Raw genomic sequence first — 13,314 nt, forward strand, 5'->3', positions numbered from 1 at the left:
AAGTTCCTATCAGCTTCCTTGCACCCACGCTGCAGTTTCTTTATCAGAACTTGCATAACAAGTAAACCTGTAAAGCGCTCTATTTATCCAAAAAGCAATAAAAACCTGTTAAGCCAAACACGGAGAGAAAGAGAGACTTACAGAGTTCTTTCTTCATTTCTGCATATTTTTCATGGCTTGCTCAACATCGCCATCTGGGCAAGGGAGCTTGTCAGAGGTAGATAAGGCGGCAGGGGTGGCGGAGCAGCTTATACATATATTTGGAGATGAAGAGGATGACAAGAGCAATATAACGAATTCAACCTCCAACAAGAGGAAATATAATTATGGTAATACAAATGGTGTTCAAATCACTTCATCAAAGAAAATCATGCAAGATTGTGTGATCAATTGCAACCCAAAGAGACGCAGATACAGGACTATTCGTAATCTGTATGTCTACAAAGCCAATAAATAATTTGGATTGGAACAAATAGAATAGATATATCCTTTTTGGTTTATTAGGAGTAATGGCATTGCACTTCTTCGACTTGTAATCTTGCGGCAAGGAGATTCAGAGTGTTCTCTTTGTTCTTCATCTGATAAAATTTCTGATCTTTTCTCCTGTGTAGCAATTGAAAAATGTTGTTCATATAGGATTAACCTTATAGCCCAGTTGTAAGACACAATTTTCATATAGCCTCCAATTCCATTGAGTGTGTTACATTTTCATATATCAACTAAATCAAGATCAAACAATACATCTGTCGCCACCCAAATGTGAGCTTTAGCTGTCTTTAGTTACAGGAAAAAAAAAAAAAAAAAAAAGGGTGCAATTCTGTCACCTAATTGCGTCTCCCAACCACTCCCGTAGTGGGTTGTCCAGTTAAGATTTGCTGTCCAAAATTGGCTGTCTGTATATATATACAAGCTACAGCTTCTGTTTCTGGTTCAAAGACGTTGAGATTCACAATGGGGCCATTTGTTCCAGTAAGAAATCAGTAATGGCACTAAAATGCTTCTATTACCTGTGCTCAAACATCAAAAATTTGCCAGCCATCAAAAACCAATGACAAAATGTAGGAATTGATAGACTAAATCACTAAGTTAAAGCAGCCGTTAAACATTAGGTGGAAATACAGTGAATGCAACTAAAGAAAACGTTGAACTGTCATGTATCGGCCCAAACCTCCTATTTGAGTTACAACTTGAGGTGAACCACGCATGAAACTCATCTTTTATAGCCATTTTATACTAAAATCATAACCAGGTATAGCTAAAAGCAGCATTTGAATGATAGATCGTTGTATGACCTTGTACTTCAAAGTTTTTTTTACTTTTTCAATTCATTATTGTATGGCAATGTAATTGCTTTCAAAGTGGCCGTAATAATTAAAAACCACAAAAACTATCAATCTTCTCCTTCTTGCTTCTTATGGTAAGTGACATCATAAAATTTAGTTATAAATCAGACGAGGCTGTCCTAGACTGATAAAGTATGGCTGCAATGTAATCTCCAGCCCCTGAGGCTGGAATATCTTTGTCATGGAGTATAGGTTAGCATATTGAAATCTTTAGTAGTTTACAGGAGTGCATCAGCATAATCATTGCAATAGTGTTACCGTCCTGATTCTGATTGATACTCCATCTAGCTCTCGTACGGTTTCAAAATTCTCTGCAATCCAGTTTTCTTATGTGGTTTGCTCGTGGCCAATTGATGAATCCACAAGTTCCGGAGTACAAAATAAATGTACTTCATCTTTCAACTGTGAAACTAAGCTATCCAATGTTTCAAACGTTTGAGAGCCCTGAGAATGGTTTCTATCTTCTACAGTAAAACAATAACGTTTTCCATTCACCAGTATTGCACTTTGCCCCGGGGATTTTGTCACTTGCTTGCGTTTCATTTTCATCCACATTGCAGCAACCCCATCCCAATCTTCTGCTGATGCGTATATATTTGCCATTTCAACATAAGGAGCTGCAGCCTGTGATTCAAGTTGCAAAAGTCGATGTGTAGCATACACGCCAAGCTCTAGGTTGTGATGGATCTTGCAAGCAAAAAGGAAAGCACCCCAAATTCCAGCATCTGGTTTGATAGGCATATCTTCAATAAAGTTCAACGCTTCTTTCAGTCTTCCTTGGCGTCCAAGGAGATCAGTCATGCAAGCATAATGGTCTAGTCCGGGATTTATTCTATACACTTTAATCATCATATCAAAAATTCCCTGCCCTTCATTCAACAGACCCGCATGAGTACATGCTTGAAGAACAGCAAGGAAAGTTACGTTATTTGGTTTCAAACCCAACTTTAACATTCGATGAAAATAATCTAAAGCTGCTTGTGTTTTTCCATTTAGTGCATATCCTGCTATCATAGTTGTCCAAGAGACCACAGTCTTCCCTTGCATAGTACCGAAGAGTTCCTGAGCATCTCTTAAACTTCCACATTTTGCGTACATGTCTAGCAATGCATTACATACCATCACATTGCTTTTCAATCCCTTCAAAATGGTGTAATTATCAATCCATTTTCCAACCTCAAGTGCTCCAATTTGGCCGCATGCTGAAATCAAATGGATCATGGTAACAAAATCAGGTGTCTCGCCAGAAGCCTCCATAGCATGGAACATAGATAATGCCTCCTCCAAATCACCTTTTGCAGAATACCCTCCAATCATAGCAGTCCATGAAACTGGTGTTCTCTCAGTCATGCTACTAAATACACTTCTTCCCATGTCAACATTTCCACACTTGGAATACATGGAAATAAGAGTATTAAGAACAGCAATATTCTCATTACAACCCACTTTTATTCCTTGAGCATGAATTAGCATACCATAAAATAAAGAATCAGGCTGAGTACATGAGGAGAGCAGATTAAGAATGGTACACAAATCAGGCCTAAATCCGTCGAGAAGCATATGTTGGTACACCCCAAGAGCCTTCACCGGTTCCTCAACACATGCACATCCCACAATCATAGCATTCCAAGAAACCACAGTCAAAGCATCGATGCCAATACCACAAAACACCATCTCAGCCGAGAACAGGTCACCACACCTGGCATAGCCAGCAATCCAAGTATTGGTAACGGTAACATCCCCTGCACACCCACATTTCATCCCAAAGCAATGTACAGAGCTCAATAACCTCGTATCCTTTAACCCAGACACCAATTGTGTCAACCCCATGATCGTTACTGCATCAGGCATGATGTTATCCATCCTCAACCCCTTAAACAAACATGAAACTCTATCCAAAAAACCCAACTGAGCAAAACCCATAATGATCACATTCCACGCTGCTAAATCTCTTTCAGCCATGTTATCAAACAGATCAAATGCATGATCTAAGCTACTGCATTTTACATACATGTCGACCAAAGCTGTTTGTACATAAACATCTGAACAAAATGGCGATTTTGCAACACTAGCATGAATCATCTGGGAGTACTTCAGCTTTGAGAGCTTTGCACAAGCTTTTGCAATAAATGGGAAAGTTAAATTGTTGGGCTGTACATAAGAGTTTCGTTTCAATTGGCGAAAAAGAATAAGAGCCTTCTGGGCATGGCCTTGATTGACTGCTTCTCTTATGCTGGAGTTCCATGAAGCAATTGAAAATCGATCGATAATCTGAATAACATTTGGTCTTACCATGTCCGTCACTAACTCGAAGAAATAATTTCCATGAATGTTCTTAAAATCCGAAGAAAAAAATTAATTTTTGAATTAAAAGAAAATCATTAGACGTGCATAATTATAACTTCGACTAGTGCATGAAATTTAAGATCATATTATTGTCTTTCGTATATTAATTTGTTATATTTTACGTCTTAAAAATATTATATTCAAAAAAAATGTTCCATGATAAAATAAAATTGCAGTATGTATAATCAATAAATCAAAAGCACTTTTCTAATTATACGTCTAAACAGCCAACTTTCCTTTGTTTGGATTTCATTCTATTTTGCTAAAGAGTTACTTTTCAATGGTCTAACGTTAGTTTAACCCCCGTTTGATCCCCATTAAATTTCATTTTTCTCTCTCTTATTTTTAATCACACAATCTTCTATAAAATAATATTACACGTAAATCGAAAACTTTTTCTTCTTTTTCAACCACTTATTTTTCTAAAAAATACTATTATTCCCATTTTCATTTTCAAATAATAGAGGTCAAACGGGAGTTTAATCTCATTTCATATGACTCAAAAGTACTATTAACCTTTTTTAACTAATCATGTCTTGGAAAGTAAATATTAACAAAATGGAATGAAACCCAAAGAGATTTCATATTTGAGACAATTTTTTTTTTTTTATTATTTTACCATTTGTACAATCCTTTCTTTACATCATTATTGATATTGTCTTTGTTTTAAAAAATTTGTGGACAAAAAATTGTTTTTTTATTTAATAAATTGGCGAATGACAATTTGCCATGTCACCATTTTTTATTAACCAAACTGTCATGAATACTTCGGTAATAGTTCTTTTGCAAAAAGTCTTACCGTCTTAAAAGCTCAACTGATAAAACCTGTACTTGCCGCAGAACTGCTAAGCCCCTCTTCCGCCCCCAATTTTTTCAAATTTTAATGTTTAAAATAATGTTTTTTGAAAAATGTTTGGTTGAAATAAAATAAAAAACTTTCAATTTACATATAATATTATTTTATGAAAAATTGTGATTAAACATAAGAAAGCAAAAAAAATTGGAAGAAAATGGGGCTAAACAAACCCCTAATTAAGTTATTTCCATTTTTGCATGATAAACCTACATCCTTGAATGTCAAAAAATGCTTCATCGCCCACCTGGTAAACTTGCCCTCCACAAGTGTGTCCACCCATTTTTCTTTGTATATACATGCAGGTATAGAAAAGGAGGTTATGCATTGTATCCATCAGTCTAAACTTCTTCTATGTCTACAAAATCTGACTTTTTAAGTACTGATATGCTTCATATTCACTCCCAGTAACCGTGCATTATAACATTTTCTTGTCCAAGCAAATTTTGGCCTGGACAGGCCTTCACTGATTGTAACACGTTTTCAGATGATAATCAATTGGGCATCTGATCATTGATGTAGCCATTGAAAATGATTTAGTATTCATTCGTTTCTAAGTGCATCCATAATCTTGCTGGGGCGCTGATTACTTATGGTTCAACTAATATAAGAATATAGTTATAGATTATGTGGATAAAAATATGTAATTTGCAATCCATAATCGGCTTAAGGCAGTGAAAAAGCAAGATTCTCAACAGAATCTACAAGTTCACAAGTCGAACGCACAATAAACAAAGGAAAAAGCGCAATGGGTAAATAGATCACACTCGCATGTCCCACAAAAACGGTAGATCCAAAGTAGTTTTTGACTTTTAGCAAGTATTCTAAGCAACTATAGAACCTTTTCTTTGCACATTCTTGCACACAGGTACTTCATATCACCAGATAACCCTACGGCTAACTTCCCATGCTCATGGTCGGTTGCTTCAGACGAGAAAATAATGCCAAAAGCATTGGGGTAATGTGAACGAGAAACATAGATTAGGCAGTGATTATCTTGACAGTAAAAAAGCGCTAACAATTGGTTAAGTTACATAACGCGGTCGATACCAACCAAAAAATTCAATTCAGCGTTACTCAGGACATGAAGCAAATAGAAAGATTAATGAGATACCCCACAAAGCACCATTTCACAATAAAAAGTTTTTCAAGCTGCACCCTTGAATTTGGCATCGTATTCATATGGTTGCTGCAAAAGAAAAGACAGTCTATCATACTTCAGTGATGGCAGAAATTCACGAGAAAAAATAATTGCTGCAGAATACAATAAAGGTCGGTGTTAACCATTAAGATTGAAACAAATTTGTCAATAAATAGTAGGTAGTTACTAGTTGGAATTGATACTTTAGATGCAGATAAATCATATCTTGTAAATTATTTCTTTCAATTATTCTTGTCAATCGACCTTTTTTTATCAGAATAATTCTGTGTACAGAACCCCTGCACTCACTCACACCAAGTGTATAAAAAACTAATAAAACCCACCCACCCATCCGGTGTTGTGTGTGTTCAGTATGGGTTCTGTGAACCCGTACCCTGTACACTCAGCCTGACTCTTTTTATCAAGTATTATTGCATTTGACAGCTCTGGCAAAAGCTACAACACTAGCCATGGCAGTTAGTAAGAGAATAGAACTCAGGAGCAAGCCCTCAGAGAAGTAGTTTTCAAAAATTATCTATGAGAATCATAGTGGGATTTTTGTGATAAAGCTTTTGCTTCAACGAGTGATTTTAAAAGCTACTTGAAAAATCCAAGAGTCCGATCATCCAACATGAACTCAACTATATTTTAAAATCTAACATTGATATATATAGAGAAAGAATCGAATTTCCCCAAGTTCTCTGTTGCATTCTCCAGAAGGAATGATGTGCACAGAACTAGTACCGTGGAATATAAAGACCAACAAACATGGCCACTATGGTATTATATCGCCTGACAAATTTGAGAAGTTAATTATTTGGTTTCCCTCAAGTAAAACGTAAATAACGTGACCAATTTTCCAGCCCTTGGTACTCTTTCAAGGGAAAGAGGGATGTTTAAAAGATATTACCAAGAATATTGCAGAGATCAATCTACGAGCAAACCATCTTTTATGCATAGCTTGTTGAGCACGTGACGCTGCATCGACACTTTCAAACCTCAAGTATACATATCCGGCGCTATTCCTGGAAAGTAAAAAGATCATTATAAGCCATCATCTATTCATTCACAGTCCTGTTAAGCAAGCATGATTAATGAGAACAAAATTGATCATGGAGTTTCATTTTCCTTAGGTAGCCACCGAGTAGAACAGATCATGAATTATTACAGGTGACAGCATAAACATGTCAAGATATTTCTAATGAACTGAGAAGATCATTTGGTGAAACCATAGAAAACAAATTAATCAAATTACGTCATCACAATCATGACCAACTGAAAACAGAAAACAAAATCATATCCTTTCTCGATATATACTTCACAATAAAAAACAATCATATATATCAGAAAATGAAATTTTTTGCCTTATTTTTCTTTGCGGCCTTTAATCAGATATTCAGCAGAACTTTCCTCTACAAATGTCCATATTGTGAATTTATGAACAACTTGATTAACCCTCCTCGCTCCCACACTATCATCATCTTCATTTAACCGTCGACAAAAATTGATAAAAGAATATTAAATATATACTTACTTGTCCACGTAAGCATGCTTCACTACGCCGTACTTCGAACATTCTTCTTGCACATCATCTCTAATATCCAAATCGAACTCCGGCTCCACCTGCGATGAGTTTTTAGTGTGTTTGAGCAAAGACAGTGTAAGAGATAACAAACTTCAGTAAGAAACAATGAACAAAAATATCACTGACCTCCGCGGTTGGATCGAACATATTCTTCAATAGCAAACACTCACTGGGGTTCCCAATAGGTTCTGGAGCCATAGAAATCAGTTGTGTGGGAAGAACAGGAGGATGGAGAACTGTTGATGGGTTCATTGGCAAGTTGATAGACTGTTGTGGAGCCAATCCATTGAGAGCAGGCACTCCAATGGGCCCCGTGACACTGAAAAGGATAACCAAGTTCGTGTTGACTGTTGCAAAAGGAAGGTATGCATTTCATGAAAAACTTGTATACAAACCTCAAAGCAGTACCACTGCGATCCAGCTTCTGCATGAGCATTGCTCTTGACTGAGCATTCAACGACTGTAGAGATTATGCAAACAGTAATGAATGAGATTCTAAGAGTATGTTGCAAAACAGAAACAGATTAGATAGCTAGTCTCCCTGAAGTGAAATTTCAGATCGGATCGATACAACTGCATGTCCCATAAAAGAAGTTCACTCCATTACTTGTAAATTTGAATAGCAGTGTCCATATCCTAGGTCAATGGCATCTAATCATCATCTCCAGAGGAGAAATCAAATACCAGTGTAGAAGAAAAAAATGCAATGCACTTGCAACATGACTTGCTCAAAAGTAAACATTTCGAACTGATAACCCTTCTTTTACAAAACAAGAAATAAAGGTTCGATCTCCTGCACGATCAAAATAATAACTTCGAAACATAATTGCAAGCACCTTACCGTTTCAGTAAAAGCTTGAGTTACCATTGGGAGACTAGGGACAATAATTGAAGCATAACTAGTTAATAATTATAACGTAATTTAAAATATTTCTCACCAAACCACCCCCATCATCATCATCAAAATCTGCAGTTTTTGTTCCAGAATCTTGTACTCCAACATGATCTGTAACTGATGAAACCTGTAATGAATTCAAAACAGAAAGCAATAAGGTCCCAGAAAATGAAGCCAAAATAGTATAGGTTTAGTACCTTGATGGTCCGACCGGCAATCTCCAGTTTACCATTCAAACTCTCTGCTGCCTTTGCATGCTCAAGTTGCGCAAACTGGAATATATCAAATCAAAAGTTTCATGTTAAAATAGATGGTGATAACATCAAAAGTCAATGGAACACAAGGAATCTTTCAATGCGGCAAATTCTCCAAAATACTGACTTGAACAAATCCAAAACCTTTACAGTGTCCTGTCTCTGGATCCGTAGGCAGTTGCACAAGCTCAACAGGCCCAAAAGCTTCGAAAATCTAGGAGAAAAAATTAACACCAAGATTTGAGCACGGCTCAAAAACAGATATCGTGAGAGCTAAAGGAGACACGATGGAGAAAGTAGTAAAATACTATTTAGTTGAATAAATTAGAAATCAATTAGCCTGATAACCCTTAAAAAACTTACAAAATGATACTATGTAGAGAAAAGTTCATGACCTACACATCTTCAATGCATAGGGGCATGGAGTAGCAAATAGATAGTCGTTTCTATCTTGGCTCTCAAGCATAATCTCAATTTCTCATAACAGTTCTTATGTTAATTATTTGAGATTCACTTTCAACGTGATTAACAAAATATTATTTATTAACTAAAATTGAATAGCTCACAACCCATATTTCTACTTGTTTGAACATTATCGAAGTCAGCAATGGTAGATCTTTAATTAATAGAAAGCTAATGGAGAGGCCATTTCACTATAAATGACTCTTAAGACGCTCATTTTAGACAGCAAAAATTGAAATGAGGCACAGAGGAATGTTTTTCTAAGTAGTATATCCAGAACATCTACTACTGGCACTTAATTTTAGATACCATATAATGTCTGAACCTCCAGATCTTTCTTCCTCAGCAAATGTTAAGCTGTTACAAAGTAATCGGGAATAACAGCGCATCACTAATATATGCACTAAAATAAATGATGGTGGCAAGTCTTTACCTGCTTAAGCTGAAATTCTGTCATGTTGAAGTGTAAATTGCCCACATACAGCTTCCTATCTGCAGCACCATAAGGTCCGATGACACCTGAACCACCAACAGTAGTATTGGACTGAACAAGATTCTTTTCAGCCTCGGAAGGTTTGACCATTACTGGTTGTCCAAAGAGAAGGTGACCAGACAGAGCTATAGCCATCGGCACAGACATAGCATCATAAAATTCAATGTATCTGTAGTCATGTCATATAGTTACCAAGTCAATCACTAGAAAGGGCAAAAGAATCTGTACAGTGATAGAACCCCAACTGTTAAAGCTGACTGGTTTAATGTAAAGATGAAAACCGAAATGAAAATGAGTAAATTTATTGAAATGTACGTAAGAAATGACTCCAAACAACCCAGAGCATTCGAGAGGCTCGGGACTCTCCCACTAGACTCAACATACACGTGAATGAATGAATATCCCAACTCCCCCTTACATTTATAGACAAATTGCTAGCTATCTATTACCTTTTTACCCCTTTTGCTAACAACCTATGGAATGCTCTAGAATTGTTGATGGCTTGGGCTACAATTTGATTGGATGTCTATCATTACCCTCCGCCCCGAAATCCACCTTGTCCTCAAGGTGAGATGGGGTTCAACTTCAAAATTCGAATTTCCATTTAGCTGAACAATTTTTCGAGTAAGCTTGCTGCGATTATTAACGTGTAGCCAATTGTCCATCCATCATTAAAATTTTATCCGTACAAATTCCATAAACAGTTCCTTCTATAGAAACTGTCCAAGAGTTTGGGCTAGGGAATTTTTTTTCCATTCTTGTTTGGGCTGTAAATCGGTGTGGCATGCTTAAGGAGCTCATTTTTGTCTTGTAGCCTTTGGACCCATTTCAAGAGTTGGCCCAAACCTTCATGTTGTAACATTGTTTGAAACCCATTAACAAGTTTGCCCAAAAATAACTTCTGAGGTAACGTCGAGAAGGGAGCTACCAGAATATTGAACAAGCTCCGGAAATCCCTACAAATCCGGCCGCCAGTAGTAGCTTCGGTTTCATCAATTCTGAGTAGGGTTTCAGATTTGAAGGTCGTTCTCTCCTTTTCTTCACTCTTTTGCCCGTCCCCTTTCTTCCCTGCATCTGAAATTGCCGGCAATGGAGCCGCCATTCCTTCCACAATCAGCACATACAGCCTATGATCGCGGACATCTACCTTACCTGGTTCTTCTTTACAGTTATGGTTGTCAGTAATTGCTCCGGTTTCCTCAGGTTCAGGTGATGCCGTGGTGGGTTTTGGAGCCGGAGCAATGGTCTGATGAGTTTGGTACGTGGTTTGGTCAAAGAAGTAATGGTGGATGGTATTTAGGTTGTAAGCATTTGGGTTATATAAACTAGTTTTAGCTTTAGATGAGCCGTATTGTAATTGGGCTTGCTTCATTTCATTCCTGTCATCAACACTCTGGGCCATTTCCTTGCCCAAGTCCAGATCCATCAAATCCAGCAATTTCCCTTCGTTCTTCTCCAGATTCAGCTGATTTGCAGCTAACCTTTCCACGAGATGCTCATATCTCTTCTCCTCCTCCGACGATGGTGATGGTATGATTTCAATTAGAATCCGGTTTTCTCTGAGGACGACTTCCTCCCGGCAACTTCTTCTAACTGTACCTTTCCTGTTTCGTTGTTTTTGGGTGAGATTTATGGATCCGCGTTGTTTCCGGTCAGATTAATTGCAATCCCAATGTCCTTTCTATCCCACTTTTTCATGATCAGATCCATCTTCTCCATCATCCCGGACATTACCTTGTTAATTTCAGATTTTAGTGTTTTCATATCTTCATGGATTTCCAACTGAATTCCATCAATTTTCGTCTCCGCCACTCGATCTTCTACTTGCTTTTCATCTCCAGATTTAATACCCCAAGGCCCGAATGGTTGCTCTGATACCATATTGATAGAACCCCAACTGTCAAAGCTGACTGGTTTAATGTAAAGATGAAAACTGAAATGGAAATGAGTAATTTCATTGAAATGTACATAAGAAAGGACTCCAACAACCCAGAGCATTCAAAAGGCTTGGGACTCTCCCACTAGACTCAACATACACGTGAATGAATGAATATCCCAACTCCCCCTTACATTTATAGACAATTTGCTAGCTATTTATTACCCTTTTGCTAACTACCTATGGAATACTCTAGAATTGTTGATGGCTTGGGCTGCAATTTGATTGGATGTCATACAGCTAGTTACGGAACGAAATGATATCACACAGAACAAAAGTGAGGAACATATGGGAGCAAGTATCTTCTTATGACATGCGGTGCCTCACAAACATACTTGCTCCCCTTCATAGCATACGTAGGGTATTATTAATCAGCGTCTATGTCATGTTAATGACAAAGTTCATACCGCACCGTCAAGGTATTGGCAGGCTGTTGATTTGAAATTTATGTAAAACTGGTTTCCAAAGCCAGAAAACTCAGCCAGAAAACTCAGCCAAAAACATCAAGGTAAAACCAGGATGAAGAATTAGCCTATCCTTTCTCATAATCGACTAAGGGCCATAAACAATGTAATGTGCTACCTAACATTATTTTAGAACTTAATTTTCCATTTTAAATTTAAAATATCGTTGATGGCATAATATTTTGACAAAAGTTAACTGAACTAATTGGAGTGGTTGACCACTGAACAAGAAACAAGACAGGTTCAGTACAGCTGCAGTTTAGTTTCAGAGACACTGGCATTAGCATTTATATGTTGAGAATGTGAAAGTACATTGGAATGGAATAGAGCTCATAAGGGTTTCGATCTTTTACATGAGAAATTAAAATATGTCAGACTAACCTACTCTTAGACCATAAACTATCTATGTTAACAAATCATATCATCAAGTACCTGCGAAGTGAAACTTGAAAAACATTAGACATATGTCACCAGATAATGAAAATTTAGACTTGTATCATCTCTGTATTAATCCTCCATAATATATATATCACCATCTGGAGAGATGAGCAAGAATGAAAAAAGTATGAAAGGCTCCAAAACTTCTTGATAAAACAACTTTGATAGCCTTCGATTTGCAGAATCAAAAATACTATTAAGGGCTTCAGTTGAAAGTAGACATTTAGTAGCAGTAACCATTATAGGATTGAGTCAGACTCTGTTGATTCTCTGACTAACCAAGAACACATGTAACATCCAGAAATTCACTTCTTTGAAATATACAATTTTGAAGACAACATGACAAAGGTCCGAAGTGATTCAAGAAAACTGCTTCTAGTCTAGAGGAACAGAATCAGTAACTGGAGAAGAGAAGAATTTAATATTTATCAAGCCTAAAACATTATTCCGTGTGCCAAGAGAGTCATAATGCAAGGAGACATCAAAATGTTTTGCAATTCAGTTACAACAAAGGAAACACAACATGACCACCATAAGCATAAACGTACCCAACTCCTTTTGATCGCCTTGAATTCCGATCCATAATAAGCCGTACATCCCTTACCTGGAGTTTGAAATGAAAAATATAAAGATATAAATTTTTAAATAAGGGAAGCTGCACAAGAAAATAACTTCAAAACCATCTTAGACTTGCTACTACTGTAATATAGGATATAAAGTGCCAGAAGATATCATGAACCCATTCACACTACTCCCTGCATGTAAAAATCTGATGCACAAGAAAGTGATGATATTCAGCAAGTGAAGGCAGAGGAGCATTTAATAGATAAGCTCCAGACTCCAATAAGATGGCAAACGAGCAATTATATGGCTCTGAATGATTATATAGATTCCCAAAAAATTAAGGCCCTGTTCTCTTTACCGTTTTCGGGTCGTTTTCTGTTTTCGATTTTTCAAAACGGTGAAAATGTGTTCTCTTTCCCGTTTTCGAAAATTTGTTTTCGAAAACGAAAAAAAATTTGTGAAGAAAACACAAAACGACTTTTTTGTCGTTTTGGGCGTTTTCAGTGTAAAACTTGAAAAAATTGAAAACGCGGGAAACAC

The 13,314-nt window shown here is 36.9% G+C and overlaps 2 protein-coding genes across 3 annotated transcripts in view; both read right to left on the reverse strand.

Moving 5' to 3' along the window:
* Nucleotides 1-319: 319 nt before the first annotated feature.
* Nucleotides 320-3,808, reverse strand: LOC111384770 (pentatricopeptide repeat-containing protein At4g19191, mitochondrial). 2 transcript variants are annotated; one of them, XM_023009094.1, is made up of 3 exons: nt 1,602-3,808; nt 825-1,007; nt 320-603 (listed from the first exon to the last, which is right to left on the reverse strand). In XM_023009094.1, exon 1 carries the CDS (start codon nt 3,636-3,638, stop codon nt 1,671-1,673), a length of 1,968 nt encoding a protein of 655 aa, XP_022864862.1. In that variant the 5' UTR covers nt 3,639-3,808; the 3' UTR covers nt 320-603; nt 825-1,007; nt 1,602-1,670. The 2 variants fall into 2 exon arrangements, with proteins under 2 accessions (XP_022864862.1, XP_022864861.1); XM_023009093.1 differs by having other exon boundaries at nt 825-3,808.
* A 1,462-nt stretch (nt 3,809-5,270) lies between these two features.
* LOC111384767 (RNA-binding protein 39-like) overlaps nt 5,271-13,314 on the reverse strand; it is a 12,788-nt gene continuing 4,744 nt past the window's right edge. Inside the window, exons 4-13 of the mRNA XM_023009090.1 lie at nt 12,759-12,814; nt 9,313-9,541; nt 8,545-8,631; nt 8,361-8,435; nt 8,207-8,290; nt 7,664-7,728; nt 7,395-7,587; nt 7,218-7,306; nt 6,594-6,708; nt 5,271-5,731 (exon numbers count right to left, since the gene is read on the reverse strand). Of these exons, the coding sequence (XP_022864858.1) occupies nt 5,690-5,731; nt 6,594-6,708; nt 7,218-7,306; nt 7,395-7,587; nt 7,664-7,728; nt 8,207-8,290; nt 8,361-8,435; nt 8,545-8,631; nt 9,313-9,541; nt 12,759-12,814 (1,035 nt within the window). The 3' untranslated portion in view covers nt 5,271-5,689. The remainder of the gene's footprint in view (nt 5,732-6,593; nt 6,709-7,217; nt 7,307-7,394; nt 7,588-7,663; nt 7,729-8,206; nt 8,291-8,360; nt 8,436-8,544; nt 8,632-9,312; nt 9,542-12,758; nt 12,815-13,314) is intronic.

The sequence above is a fragment of the Olea europaea genome, unplaced genomic scaffold, assembly GCF_002742605.1.
Source record: "Olea europaea var. sylvestris unplaced genomic scaffold, O_europaea_v1 scaffold2999, whole genome shotgun sequence".
In the NCBI taxonomy this organism is placed as follows: domain Eukaryota; kingdom Viridiplantae; phylum Streptophyta; class Magnoliopsida; order Lamiales; family Oleaceae; genus Olea; species Olea europaea.